Genomic DNA, 16019 nt, shown 5'->3' on the forward strand with positions numbered 1-16019 from the left:
TAAATATAGCTCTTACAAACAATTTTCCAATTTGAAGTTCAAACTTTCCCAATATTGTATACAACATATTACAGGGTTTGCAGTATATGCAAATGCAGTGCACAGTATATGAATGCTGAATGATTGAACCAGAGACAGAGCAATGCTGCATGGGAAGTGCGAGAAAGGAAGTACAGGACAGTGAACTACTGGCAGAATCCTATGTTTGTGACACTCCCTTTCTGCCTGAAAGTGGATTGTACACAGCAGGACAGCAGAAAACTGGGGAAGACCACCTGAAAATCAGAAATTTAAAACATAAAATGCTGCAAACAGCAACAACTGGGTGGGTAAGGAAAACCTGATATGTTTTAGAAAATTTGTTAAAAACGGAGGTATACTAGAAATATTGATAAATTAAAAGTGCAAGAATAAAAACACTTCTGAAAATAAAAATGTACACAGTACAAATTTCTGAGTGTTTGACTTGAGGTGTCAATAATAATGGTATAATAAGCTATTATATGCCAACGTCAAACACAAGTGTCAAAAAAATCCCTGAATACTTTTCACACAGAGGCTTATGCAGAATAATCTCCACACAGACATGCTACATCTTGTCTCTGACTGGCCGTCAATATCTGTGCAAATCGAAACCAGTCAAATACTGAAACGTTCTTTGAAGTTTGTCCTTGGAGGAATCAGGCAGTGGCTGCTAGATATGAGTCAAATGAAGCACATGTAGAAATGCTGGGGAATGAGCAAACAAAACACTTTATACAAACTTTCAATCAAAGACTTTGTTTACGCTTTGTTTCTCCTCCCATCACAGGTATACAATGGGAGTATTTCCTAATTTCTTCAAATCAAAGACTGTAAGGTTTGTCATTGTACAGGCATAGAGTGACACATGTTAGTACTGAAGCCTACTGAAAAAAAAGTATAAATAATGCGTTGAATGCGGTGGATTTGCTGTGGATTTTCTGCAGTAGAAAAAATCTGTAGCAAATCTGCAGCAGAATCTGTCAAAATCTTCACCATTATGTGTAGAATTTGGTGTAGAATTTTTTCAGCTGTGAAAAATCTGTCGCAAATCAGCTTCGTGTGAACACACCCTAACTTGAAATGTCTTTTTTAAATGCTCTGGAAAATTTGTGCATGAAAAATCAATATACACATATCCTACTACTTTTTGAACATTGAGTTTTTCTTCTCATGCATTTAGAAAGCCTCATGCTGCATCTGGAGGCTCTTGTACATTCAAGTTTCTGGCTCTGGGACATACCTAGCACTGATCAGCTGGTCTCTCTCAAGAATGCACACAAGCTCAGCTCCCTCTCCCCTTTCCTCTTTGAAAGGCTTTGCAACTTAACTATGCCCACTCAATACTATACAGCTCCCTCCTCCTCTCTCTGAATAGTTGCTGGCATACAATGCTCGGCAGCTTGTCCCAGTGATGCTCGCTCCTATGTATACCATTTTAGTCAAAAAGGGTGGAACTATTTGGGAATATAGAGTGAGTCCAAGAGCCGTTCTCTGGTGTGAAGGGATTTAACCCTTTCCAATCCACTGTCTGACCTCTGAAGACATTATGATTTAAGGCTGTACAGCTCCGATGTTGGAAGACGTCTGTCAGGGTTCTCTTACTGTATATTGCCAGCCTCTCTGCTTTCGGAGCCTATCCAACATGTCACCTCATGCAGTACTGGCTTTAGCCAGCATATAGCGCCGTTGTATAACAGCAGAAAAAGAGTAAGCCCCCTAGGAAAACCAGAATACAAATTGGATTGGAAAGGGTTAAAATTGTATCCAGTCTTCGTATCTAGAATCTGTTCAGATACTAACCAAATAATAAAGCAAGGCATAGTAGCAGACTTAGGGCCCCCTTCACAAGAGTGTATGGGTATTTGCAGACTGAACCATGTTTTTCCCGTGTGCATAGAGTGTATTTTACTGTACTTTTTCTGCCTGCAAGGTATGTCCATTTGCATACGGCAAACAAACAAAATTTAAAAAGAAGGGAAAAGTTCCAGCGCTCCAGAGGTAATGTAGATGACACATATCCCCCAAAAATATGGCATACAAAGAAAGGTAATGACATTTTGGGGGGTTCCAAGATCAAGAACTCCCTAAATCCCAGATGTGCTTTTGAATCGGTCACTAGAAGGATGAAGATCACGATCACAAATTCCACGTGTCCTCAGCCATTCCCTGAGGACACGTAGAAGCCTGCCGGAGCACCTAGAGAGCAGCAATAGGGGTCGGGACAGTGCCACCAAGGTAAGTATTAAGAGACCCCATGAAGATAAGACACTGTGCCTCTTTTGGGGCAAAAGTTAATATAAGACAGTGTCTTATTTTTAGGGAAACAGTATATAAGATGGACATCAGACAGCTGCCTTTAGTGTGGAAAAAATTGTTTTTGCAGATAAAATGGACATTCACTTTTAGAAGTGACTGTGCAACTAAGACCACCACACCGTCCGAACCCCCATAAACAGATCAAGGAGACAACAAAGGGGATCTTTTTATGCGCTGTAGAATACTCTATATTTTAGTATGTTGCTTCTGTAATCCATGCAACGGATGTACTGTAGCAAAACGGAAAAATGTCCTCAATTTTGGGAGCTCATAAATATTCCTTCGTATTGCTGAATTTTTGAATGCAAAGAATGAGATTAATAAGGCCGCTTTCTTATGGCCATGAAACTCACGCGGGATTTGTGCGTTGCAGGAAATAAAATAAAGGCATGTCCAATCTCTTCATGTTCCATGGAACAGAATCGCTCATGAGGTAACAAGGGGGCGCCCTCTAAAGAAGGTTTCTACACCGACATAGAAGGGGGTTCTTTACTGTAAGAGCAGTGAAACAGTGGAACTCTCTGCCTGAGGACATAGTGAACTCGCTAAAAGAGTACAAGAGGGGCTTGGATGTCTTCCTTGAGCGCTACAATATTATATGTTATAATCATTAATAACTTCAGAAGGGTCGTGATCCAGGGATTATTCCGATTGCCAGATTGGATTTTTTTCCGCTAAATGAGGAACATTGGCTTTTACCCCTTTAGGGATTTTTTGCCTTCCTCTGGATCAACATTGGGGGTTAACAGGCTGAACTGGATGGACATATAGGGGGGAAAGGGACTTGCTATTTGTATAAAGCCAATTTATCCGGCAACACTTTGAGGTAATTTTTATTTATTAACCCCCAGCAAGCTGGGTAGTCATTTTACCAACCTTAGAAGGATGGAAAGCTGAGTCAACCCTGAGCCTGCTACCTGAACCTGCAACCTTGAGGTCATGAGCGAGAGCTTAGGACTGCATACTGCTGCCTTAACACTCTGCACTACACAAGTTATTATGTAATGTATCACATGGCTCTTGCATGCCGTGCAATGCGAGGTTTCCTATTAAAATCAATGGCAAACACTCCCAATCCTCTATCGGGTTTGAAACTCACGCAAGAGGATCAGAATTTCACCAATGCAAGGCGCTTTTGCCTAAAAAATGCTTTGCATCCACAGGTAAATTGCACGTTCATGAACACAACATTGTGCGCGCCCATGTGAAGGTAGCCCAAAGCTGAGTAACAGGTCGTCAGTCGTCGTGCTTGGTCTGCTTTCATGTGCCACATTCATAGTAATCTACTGATAAGTGCGGACTATTCCAGTGCCAGGCCACTCTACTGAAGGGCCAGATAAGAGCTCCCTGCAGTCCATCCACAGCAATCCAAGATGAGTGTCTTGTACACGGGAAGAGGGAGCTGATAGTCTTATCACAGAAGGTGATGGTTCAGAGACGATTTGAAGACACTGATGAAGGGTCGGACTTGTTTGATGTTCCGGTTCTGCTTTGTGTTGAGTTACAATAATACAGCATACATTGTATCTTTCCTTGTAAGCAGTCTTCACTTCTATTCACGCTGCATTCTCTGTACGTGCTGGGAAATGCCTCCGAAAGGAAAGCCCCATCAAGGGTATATATGTGTATGTAGTCTATATGTAGTCTTCTCTTGGAGAGCCTTTGGACAACCGGATGCAAACAGATGTATTTTGGCATGCATTGAGTCCATGGAAGTCTATTGGCATATTCAGTGTAGGTGCCAGGGGCATTTCCCTGTGCCATGTCTGCCCACTCTACGGATCGTTATCTTGGGTTTGGCTGGAGACCAAGCTAATGGCTTTCTTAGTGATCGGCTTTCTACAACTCGCTATATACTGTGATATAAAGAAGTTGTGGAAGCCAAATGACTGCTGGTCTCTCACTGCAATGGTGGGAATAAGTGAGAATACTGATCCCTGCTGTTAACCCCTCACATGCTACAATCAATGTAGATTATATCATGTATGGAGTTATGTGAGGAAGCGAGCTACTATGTGACATTATAGGCCTACTACCATAAAAATGGGGAGGTTGCCAGAGCAACTAGATGGCCTAACAGTGGCCTCAGGGTCTGCCATAGCAAGTACTGGCAAGGAAATGATAAGATTGTAGATTTAAGTTCCCTAAAAGGGACGTAAAAAGGTGAAAATGTTTTTTAAAAATTTTTTAAGATTAATGCTAAATGTTTTAAAAAAACATTATTCGCCACATCTGTAACAAACTGAACAATCAATTGAAGCATGTTGTTTCACATGGAAAGCACTATAAAAAGAAAGCAAAATAACAGTCAAAATGCTTTTTTTTTGCTCATTTCACCTCACAAAAAAGGCAATAAAAGTTATCAAAGACATATGCATCTCCGAATGCAACAAAAAACTATAGCTAGTCACTTGAAGAACAATCTCCCATCCAGCTCCGTCCATGGAAAAATAAAAATACTTATGGATCTTTGAATGCAGGATGCCAAAAAAATATTTTCTCAAAAAGTAGTTTTATTATAAAAAGTGGAAAAACCTAAAATAAGTATATATAGTGTTGGTATCGTCATAATGGTGCCGACCCGCAGAAGACAAGTTGTTACGTCATTTATATCACATTGTGAGTGAAATAACAAAAATTGCAGAATTGATGTGTTTTTTTTCACCCTTCAAAAACAATTAATACATGTTATACATTGTATGTACCCCAGAATGGTGCCAATAAAAACTACAAGTCACCACACAACGAACAAGCCTTCATATAGCCATGCTGACGGAAAAATAAAAAAAAGTTATGGCTTTTGAAAAGCGAAGATGAAAATCCCCAAAAATTGTCAAGTCCTTATTTGTATTGTCCTTTCTCCTACTGTATTCATCTCCTATAAATCAATTCAAGGGAACTTGTCAGCTGAAAAATTGTCACCATAGAACGATGCAGCTCTACATAGTTTTGTACCAAAGGAGCATTTTAGCTTCAAACAAAATTTTTCAAATTTTGCAAATGTTCCATCTTGAGTCAAATGCTGTAGGTGGTGCCACCATCCCTTTTAGCGCATCATCACAGAAAGCTGGCCTTCTCCTCCTGCTCGTTGCCTACCTGTCACTTGATGTCAGCGATTGTAGTGCTCAAATCTCGTGTGCACACTGTGCAGCCCTCTGGACACATCTTCCACTGCACGTGCAGTGCACCAGTGAAGTCAGTGTTTCCTGTATACCTCACTTCAACGAGATTGCGCCAGAAGACACAGCCAGAGGGCCATACGGCGCGTGTGCTGTATTTCAGCTCTACCACCACTGACGTCAAGAGATAGATTGAGGGGGTCGTAAGTGCAGCGTCCGAGGATCGGGCCCCAAACTAGGAGACAGCGGGGGTAATTCACTTGTCATGGTGGCTCTACCATCTAGCACCCGGAGGGTAACCATACACGACCAAGGGGCGAGGGAAGACTACTTTAAATTGGGAAACCCACTGGTGAATTACCTTTGTCTTTTTGTTACGGGTGACGCCACTGTTCCTTGCTCCATGGTGATCTCTCAGAAAAACAAATAAGAGTATGGACACACTGAACGGTCAGAGAAACCGTTTACTGTTAATCAACTTGTAACAGTTCCAACAATAACAGTCCATTTTACATCCACCGGCAGTACAGTAGTGCAGAGGAACACGTGATGTGACAGGGAGGAAAACAGGGCAGAACAGAGTGACTTACACAGGCCTAGTTATCTGTGGTTCTTTGGTTCCGGACACCGACTCTTGAACAACTCCACCAACACTCTACCGGTCCACTCTCATGGAATTTTGTAGAATTGCACTTCACACTGCACGGCGGGAAACTCACAGTTATTGCGACACTCTATATATACTCCACTCCACACGGGGAAAGAAGAAGGGGTTCACAGCATTAGAAGTCTATCCATTCAGCCTCTTTCATCTCTTCTTGTACCCAGACTGAAGGTGTCTGAGTACCGGCCCACTGTAGTCCTAACTCACTCTCCAACTCTCACTAATTTCTTCTCCTGACTTCCACCACAGCACAACAACCAACATGCACCTTGGATCCACATATATAAAACAAGGTCACATGACAGACAAATAGAGACTTTTCCAGACATAACCCAGACTGTAACCCATTCAGTGCTGCAAAGGTGCAATACACATCATATTCATACATATAGACGACAGTGGAAATACACATAAGCACAAGACTACATTGACCATCCAGAAACTTCCAGAACATATACACATCAACTTCTGTACACTACACAAGCAGGAGGAGAAGGCTGATGACGCACTGACTCGGATGAATGGCGGCACCACTTCTCTGACACAAGACGGCACATTGGCATACACATTAAAACTGAGAATTTCGGTTGAAACTAAAAGGCTTCTTTTGTACAAATCCATGTGTCACTTGCATAGAACATGCTGCATAGCGCCATGGCTATGGATTTACAACAATTTTTCTGCTTACACGTTCCCTTTAAAAAGTCACTGAAAGAAGTTGAAGAGCTGTACTCACCACCAGCATTTGTAGCAGCTTTTGCGGGAGAGGAGAATTGCTTTGGCACCACTTCTTCTCCCTGAGCTAGATTATCTCCTTGCAATCTAAAACACAGAAGCGCTGTTACAGAGGAGATCCACAGATAATGTGTTAATAAGAAACAGTGCGCACCATCAGCAAACTTTTATGTAAAACACTATACTGAGAAAGATCCTTGAAGGCCGGGCTCACACGTGCGGGTCGGATTCTGAAAGTGGATCTCTGCAATGGAAGACTAGCACATGATCACGGAAGCGAATTGCATATGGTCGCGTATGTGTGTAGTTTTCCATGCGGATGTACATTTAATAACAATGTATCGTCCACGCGGAAGAACGAACGCAAGAAGGGAATGGCATCAGAAAGCTACCGAACCCCCTGGAAACACCATTCACGCGACAAAAAAAGAAGGCTAAGAGGAGAATTAATAGCTGTCTACAAATATCTGAAGGGCTGTCACAGTGCAGAGGGATCAGCCCTATTCTCATCTGCACAAGGAAAGACTAGAAGCAATGGGATGAAACTGAAAAGGAGGAGACACAGATTAGATATTAGAAAAAACTTTCTGACAGTGAGGGTGATCAATGAGTGGAACAGGTTACCATAGGAGGTGGTGAGTTCTCCTTCTATGGAAGTGTTCAAACAAAGGCTGGACAAATATCTGTCTGGGATGATTTAGTGAATCCTGCAGTGAGCAGGGGGTTGGACCTAATGACCCTGGAGGTCCCTTCCAACTTTATGGTTCTATGATTCTGATTCTATTCCCTTGTGCTGACGTAGTGAGATGTTCCTTCGAGACGGGATGCTGCTCTCTCGGCTTGGCTGGTTTATACTACTTATTTTGGGAGTAGTATAATCCACTTAAAAAAAAACAAACCCTTATTCTTGTGGAGGAAGAGCCCGGAAGAACTAGCGGAGGTTGCAGACAGCAGTCCGGATGGTGTGTTGCTCCCCAGACTCTAGCCTGCATTGTCTACCCACAAATTCCTACTTTCTTTATACTATTTGTAATCTGGTCTCATAGCAACTTGCGTACGAATCCGCGTCCATATACAATGTAATTGCGCATGCATTGGGGATTGAACACATCCATTGAGACCAGTAGAGCCCATACATGCAGAATCTATGGTAAAATAGAGCATGCTGCGATTTTCCTTCCACTTGCAGAATCCGCAATTCCTATCCGCAAGCGTGAGCGAAACAGCGAAAGTCAATGCATGTCAATGCCCGCATATTATACGTGCAGACGGTGATTACAGAATCCGCAATTTACATCTGTTGGTGTGAGACCGGCCTAAGATTCTTTCAAGAAGATCCAAGTATTTCAAAAGATACAACAAAGAAAGCAAAACAAGATCATAGCAGAACAGCCAATGTGTCTTACGTTGTCCTACAGAACACAGCGTTCCATCCTTTATAAAAGACGAATCACTTCACCAATCTCTTTTTATTATGGAATTCTGTTTATTATGTTAATTTGTCGTTAGTTAAAACTGTAGTCGTCAGGTAAGAAAAAACTCAAGTACAAAAATATGGATTTATTCCATTTAAACAAAAAGAAAACCCTACATGGTAGGCAGGTATATATAAAGGGGTCTTCTGGGACTTCGATATGGATGACCTATTTTCAGGATAAGTCATCAATATCCTATCAGTGGCAGTCCACCAATAGAGACCCCCACCAATCAGCTGATTGAAGAGGACGTGACACTCTGGTGAACGCCGCAGCCTCTTCTTAGGCATGTGATGTCACCTTCATTTGTGACACGGACTGGGAGAAGTGAATGTGCCTGCAATACCAAGCACAACCACTGTGAAATCTACAGAGCTGTGCTTGGTATCCTGTGAAGTGTTAGAGGAGGTCACCCAAGGGTATGATTATTCGACTCGTTAACAACCCCCCCCCCCCCCTCAGTTGCTACTTGATGAGATTATTTCATGGGAGTTTTTCATGATCTGAACAAGTTGCACCATTTTTGTTCTCTAAATACATTTCTATTATCTAGGATACTGAAATGGAGATATTAAATGTCCATGTGAATTTTCGGCCCAAGGCCTCTTTCACACGGGCGACAGCGATATCGCTGCTACAAAATCGCTGCAATATCACAGCTTTGTACATGCGATTTTGTAGTGTCAGTGATGCACATTTTTTATGCCCGTGTTGCATCCATATTCACTACTTTTTTTTATGGACGGAAAAAAACGTAAGAAGGCCCAATTGATGGGTTTTTTTTCTCACACTCCCTCCTGGCAATATGTACAAAAATGTAGTAATTATACATGTACTATCCATTTTAAGTGTTTTTTTCACATTCTCATAGACTTTCATGCGTGACCAAAATAGGACATGCTGCGATTTCTTTTTTGTTTTACATGCAATATCGGTCCATGTAAAAAATACATGCCTGAATTCAGCAATTTATTTCAATGGGCTCATATTCAGTCAGTAAAAAATATAAGAATATAGTTAATATACCCGGCTTCACCCAAATTACTTTTATACAGGCATTTACCTGTTGTACGCACAGAAAATTTTTGTTAGATTCTCCTCAGACTGCATGTACTGATGCCCCTCTACAGAATGCGCCACACCCCCAATTCTCACTTTTTACCCTTAAAGGTAATGTCTCTTTTTATTCAAATTTACCCCCAGACTGGAGGTTGCAACCCCTTCTTAGCGTCACCCTAGAGTGGAGGTAGATTCTTCTCAGTATATACACAGAGGAGCGTTAGATTCTCTTCAGTATATACATATAGACGTAAGGTAGATGATCCTCAGTATATACACATAAAGGTGAGGTAGATTCTCCTCAGTATATGCACATAGAGGTGAGGTAGATTCTTTTCAGTATATATACAGAGGTTAGGTAGATTCTCCTCAGTATATACACATAGAGGTCTGTAATATATATTCAGTATATACACATAGGTTAGGTAGATTCCCTTTCATGTTTATACACACAGAGGTCAGTTAGATTCTCCTCAGTATATACACATAAAGGTGAGGTAGATTCACTTCAGTATATACACAAATAGGTCAGTTAGATTCTCCTCAGTATATACACATAAAGGTGAGGTAGATTCACTTCAGTATATACACAAATAGGTCAGTTAGATTCTCCTCAGTATATACACATAGGGGTCAGTAATATTCTCTTCAGTATATACACATAGGTGAGGTAGATTCTCCTCAGTATATACACATTAAGGTGAGGTAGATTCTCTTCAGTATATACACATACAGGTCAGTTATATTCTCCTCAGTATATACACAGAGACGTGAGGTAGATTCTCCTTAGTATATGCACACAGAGGTGAGGTAGATTCTCTTCATTATATACACCCTAGAGATGAGGTAGATTATTCTCAGTATATACACAGAGGAGCATTAGATTCTCTTCAGTATATACATATAGAGGTAAGGTAGATTCTTTTCAGTATATATACAGAGGTTAGGTAGATTCTCCTCAGTAAATACACATAGAGATCAGTTAGATTCTCCTCAGTATATTCACATAGAGGTCAGTAATATATATTCAGTATATACACATAGGTTAAGTAGATTCTCTTTCATGTTTATATACACACAGGTCAGTTAGATTCTCCTCAGTATATACACATAGAGGTGAGCTAGATTCACTTCAGTATATACACATAGAGGTCAGTTAGATTCTCCTCAGTATATAAACATAGGGGTCAGTAATATTTTCTTCAGTATATACACATAGGTGAGGTAGATTCTCCTCAGTATATACACATAGAGGTGAGGTAGATTCTTTTCAGTTTATACACACAGAGGTGAGGTAGATTTTCCTCAGTATATACACAGAGGTGAGGTAGATTCTCCTAAGTATATACACATAGAGGTGAGGTAGATTCTCCTAAGTATCTAACCTCCCCTTTATCTCCAAACTACATGAACTCCTTGTCTACTCCCACCTTACTCACTTTCTCTCTGACAACTCCCTCCTCAGCCCCCTCTAGTCTTGTTTCCGCTCCCTTCACTCGACCGAAACCGCCCTCACAACGACCTGACAGCAGCCAAGTCGAGGAATGACTACTCCCTACTAATCCTCCTTGACCTGTCCACTGCATTTAACACTGTCGACTATGACCTCCTTCTCACTATGCTCTGCTCTTTTGGCCTAAAGGACACTGCTCTCTCCTGGTTCTCCTCCTACCTCTCTGATCGCTCTTTCAGCATCTCTTTTGCTGGCTCTACCTGGACCCCATCCATCAAAACTTCTAACACAACTCTATGACATGTCAAATTTTTTTAAATGACAGTTACACTAAACCAAAGAGCTTATGTAAGTTTTTGGGTTTGCTACTACAAAGTTTTAAAATATGAGTCATTTTCTGGGTTCACTACATAAAAACAATGGTTTAGCTGTTCCAGAGCTTGCACAAAACATTGAGGGAAATATGTGAGAAAGGCCGCCTGCACATGGGCGGAAATTCTGTGGCGGAATTTATCACAGAATTTCCGCCTGTGGAATCTGCCATAGGATTGCATTAAAAAACGCAATCCTAGGCAGACGACCGCGATTTGTCCGCGTGAAATCACACGTGGAAAACAAATCGCTACATGCTCTATTTCTGTGCAAGTCTCGCAGAGCCTCGCACAGAAATGTCACTCCAGTTCAGTCTATTACCCCCCAATGATCCAGGGGAAGGCAAAAAAAAAACATAAAAAGATAGAAGGCAGTTTTCTTCATTTTAGGAAAAAATTTCTCCCCGACTTCAAATTTTGCAATTAGATTAATCACTGAATCACTGACCCTTCTGAAGTAATCAGTGACTATAACATATAATATTGTAATGCTCAAAAAAGATGCCCAGGCCCCTCTTAAACCCCTCTAGCAAATTTGCCATGACCCCAGTCTCAGGCAGAGAGTTCCACAGTCTCACTGCTTTTACAGTAAATAACCCCCTTCTATGTTGGTGTAGAAACCTTCTTTCTGCTAGATGTAGAGGGCGCCCCCTTTTTACAGTCCTGGGTATAAACAGATCATGAGAAAGATCACCGTATTGTCCCCTGATATAGTTATACATAGTTATTAGGCCTCTCCTAAGTAAACTAAATGACCCCAATTTTGATAACCGCTCTGGGCATTATAGTATGCCTATTCCATTTATTACTTTAGTTGCCCGGCTTTGTACCCGCTCAAGCTCTGATACGTCCTTTTTGAGTACCAGTGCCCAAAACTGTACACAATATTTCATGTGTGGTCTGACCAGTGACTTGTAAAAAGGAAGAACAATGTTCTCGTCATTTGCCCCTTGACCTTTTACTGGACCCCATGATCTTATTTTCCTTGGCAGCAGCTGCCTGACACTAGTTGCTTCAAGTTAAGCTTACAATTAACTAAAACCCCCAAGTGCTTTTCCATGTCAGTGTTTCCCAGTTAGTGTGTAATGGTGACATGTATTTCCCTGCCCATGCGCATAATCTTACAGTTATCAGTGTTGAACCTTTTCTGCCCAAGCCTCCAATTTATCCAGGGTAAACAAAGGGGGAAAAGTGTTTACTCTGCTTATATGTCCTCCTGTAAAGATGTGACTTTTTTGGGATCAGATGCAATTTAAAAAAAAAAAAAAAGGTTTATACTACCATAAATTATCGTTTTCATTCCCATACAAAAAAGGGAGAAAACATCTAACAAAGACTCCTATCGTTAGACTTTATACTTCTGAGTGGTGCTCCACCCCTTCCTTTTTATTCTCATTTTCTCAATTGATCCAGATCCATTTGCAACCACATTCTGTCCTCTTTTACATTGATTACACAGTTTTGTATCATCTGCAAATATTGATATTTCACTGCACAATACTTGCACAATGTCCTTATTAAATATATTAAAAAGAATAGAGCCCAATACTGCCCCCTGTGGTACCCCACTAGTATCAGTGACTCCTCCAATACTGCCCCCTGTGGTACCCCGGTAGTAACAGTGACCCCTCCAAAACTGCCACCTGTGATACCCCACTAGTAACAGTGACTCCTCCAATATTGCCCCCTGTGGTGCTCCACTAGTAACAGTAACTCCTCCAATACTGCCCCCTGTAGTACCCCATTTGTAACAGTAACTTCTCCAATAATATCCCCTGTGGTACCCCACTAGTTACAGTGACCCCTCCAAAACTGCCCCCTGTGGTACCCCACTAGTATCAGTGACTCCTCCAATACTGCCCCCTGTGGTACCCTGCTAGTAACAGTGACCCCTCCAAAACTGCCACCTGTGGTACCCTACTAGTAACAGTGATTCCTCCAATATAGCCCCCTGTGGTGCTCCACTAGTAACAGGAACTCCTCCAATACTGCCCCCTGTGGTACCCCATTTGTAACAGTAACTCCTCCAATAATGCCCCCTGTGGTACCCCACTAGTAACAGTGACCCCTCCAAAACCGCCCCCTGTGGTGCTCCACTAGTAACTGTGACTCAATCAGGGTATGCACCATTAACCCCCTTTGCTTTCTATCAGCACAGTTACTTCCCCACTTACACACATTCCTGCCCAGACCAAGCATTCTCATTTTATATACCAACCTCTTATGTGGCACAGTATCAAACATTTTGGAGATATCAAGGTACACAAGATCCAGTGACTCTCCCCGGTTCCAGTCTAGAAGAAACCTCCTTGTATAAGCTAATCAGAAGGTTTGAGAGTTACGTTTCGATGTAACTTAATAACCAAATGTGCTTCTGCACAATGTAAAGTCTTTGCTTCACATGTTAAATCCGTATGCTATAACATACAGTTATCATTACAAGCCGGGTAAATACTTATATACCCCACTAAATAATTATGGATCATCCTAGAACTTTGGCTTGCTTTATTCCTCATCATTCCACCTGCAATAAATTGACAACTGGGTGTTACCATTCCTCTTTTTTAATAGCTATTGTTTATTGTGGTCAAAACTGATTGGAGCGTGTCAGATTGTAGGGAGACAGCTCATTGCATAGGGGGAATTGGAACAGCGAATAGTCAGTTTATCTATACGAGGTGCATTCAAGTTCTAAGGTCTCCTAATTTTTTCTAAGAACTACTTGTCCCAGACAGTTGAACGTATTGTCACTTCTCAACATAATTACCCTCTTGACGTAGACATTTTTTAGGTCATCAATGCCGTAGCTGCGAGGGTTTAGGGTTTCATTTTGCCCATTGGAAAATGCAAGAGCTTTTTCAGGACTGAAAAACACCATCCACGTATCATCTAATGTGACAATTGATGGAATGAAGGAACCGCATCATTCATTCCATCATCATGTATCAAGATCACCTGACACATGGTTACATGTAGATTTGTGAAAGTTGGTTAACATTGACCCACCTGAAGAAAACTTTCTGCATCTTCAGGTCTTTATGCAGGATGGTGTGTACAGATCCTACTGAAATGCCAACTTTGCAGGCAATTTCTTCCATCATTAAAGGGGTTGTCCCGCGAAAGCAAGTTGGGGTATACACTTCTGTATGGCCATATTAATGCACTTTGTAATGTACATTGTGCATTAATTATGAGCCATACAGAAGTTATTCACTTACCTGTTCCGTTGCTAGCGTCCCCGTCTCCATGGTGCCGTCTAATCTTCAGCGTCTAATCGCCCGATTAGACGCGCTTGCGCAGTCCTGTCTTCTGTCTTCTGAATGGGGCCGCTCGTGCCAGAGAGCGGCTCCTCGTAGCTCCGCCCCGTCACGTGTGCCGATTCCAGCCAATCAGGAGGCTGGAATCGGCAATGGACAGCACAGAAGACCTGCGGTCCACCGAGGGTGAAGATCCCGGCGGCCATCTTCACAAGGTAAGTAAGAAGTCACCGGAGCGCGGGGATTCGGGTAAGTACTACCCTTTTTTTTTTTATCCCTGCATCGGGTTTGTCTTGCGCCGAACGGGGGGGCTATTGAAAAAAAAAAAAAAAAACGTTTCGGCGCGGGACAACCCCTTTAATCTGTGGTCTTCTATAATTACATGTTGTTAGACCATCAGGTGTGTGGCAGAGGCTCCCTTGGTTAATTCTCACACAACGTCTGGCTTTCATTAAACTGTTGTACCCACAAATGCACATTTATCATGTCCATGACACCTTCAACTGACAGTGGATGCTGATGGGTGTCATTCCACGCAAGTCAAGAAAATGGATGATTACATGCTATTCTTGGAACGTGGGTATTACCATTTTATGCACTGAAAATACTAACTCCAGCCGCTTTCACCTGGGTTCTGTGCACTGAATCATCTGTTGTACCCATCCTCGGAAAATGACCAAGTCTTCTAAAATGTGCCCAATGTTTTTTTCTTTCATAGGAATACGAGCACATACAATTAGGAGACCTTAGAACTTGAATTCACCTTGTACATTTTCAGCAGGTGGAACAGAACAAAAAGACTACAACAAGAAACTTTGCATTTTTTGGAAAATGCAAGTATTTACAAAAATTTATATTGTTGTTCAGTAGAGCTGAAAGTTCTCTTTAACCCAACCATTGAGAGGTACACCATGTCTTTATTGTGAGAACCCCACCAAACAGTTCCTCAGACCTCTGTGAGTAGGAGTAGGAGGAAGAAGATATTGGTTTTCAGGCAAGGAATTTAGGCATCATAAATAGAGATGAGCGAGCCTACTCAGACACGCCCCTTTTCCGCCCGAGCGCCGCGATTTTCGAGTACTTCCGAACTGGAGCAAAAAGATTCGGGGGGGCGCCGTGGGTGAGTGGGGGGTTGCAGCGGGGAGTGGGGGGGAGAGGGAGAGAGAGAGGGCTCCCCCCTATTCCCCGCTGCTACCCCCCGCTCCGCCACGCCTCCCCCCGCCGCCCCCCGAATCTTTTCACCCGAGTACGGAAGTACTAGAAAATCGCGGTGCTCGATCGAGTAATTACTCGAAACGAGTAGGTTCGCTCATCTCTAATCATAACCATCTATTAGAAAATATTATCTCTCCAAGGGACAAGTGCTGGAAAAAAGATCTCCATATTACTGTATTGCATGCAGCACAGTATTGGAATAACCCCTTATTGATGAAGCCTGTTTGCACCTTAGTGACGGAGCCAAATTTTGGAAATCTGATGTGTCACTTTAACATAGAATAACTCTGTAAATGTTTTCCATATTCAAGTGATTCTGACATTGTTTTTT

The 16019-nt window shown here is 42.0% G+C and overlaps 1 protein-coding gene across 3 annotated transcripts in view; it reads right to left on the bottom strand.

Moving 5' to 3' along the window:
* Positions 1-16019, bottom strand: part of C9H8orf34 (chromosome 9 C8orf34 homolog) — a 311372-nt gene that overhangs the window by 135527 nt on the left and 159826 nt on the right. For all 3 annotated transcript variants that reach the window (XM_066578559.1, XM_066578558.1, XM_066578560.1), the window contains exon 9: positions 6860-6945. In XM_066578559.1, the coding sequence (XP_066434656.1) occupies positions 6860-6945 (86 nt within the window). The remainder of the gene's footprint in view (positions 1-6859; positions 6946-16019) is intronic.

This window comes from Eleutherodactylus coqui, chromosome 9 (genome assembly GCF_035609145.1).
Source record: "Eleutherodactylus coqui strain aEleCoq1 chromosome 9, aEleCoq1.hap1, whole genome shotgun sequence".
NCBI classification, from domain to species: domain Eukaryota; kingdom Metazoa; phylum Chordata; class Amphibia; order Anura; family Eleutherodactylidae; genus Eleutherodactylus; species Eleutherodactylus coqui.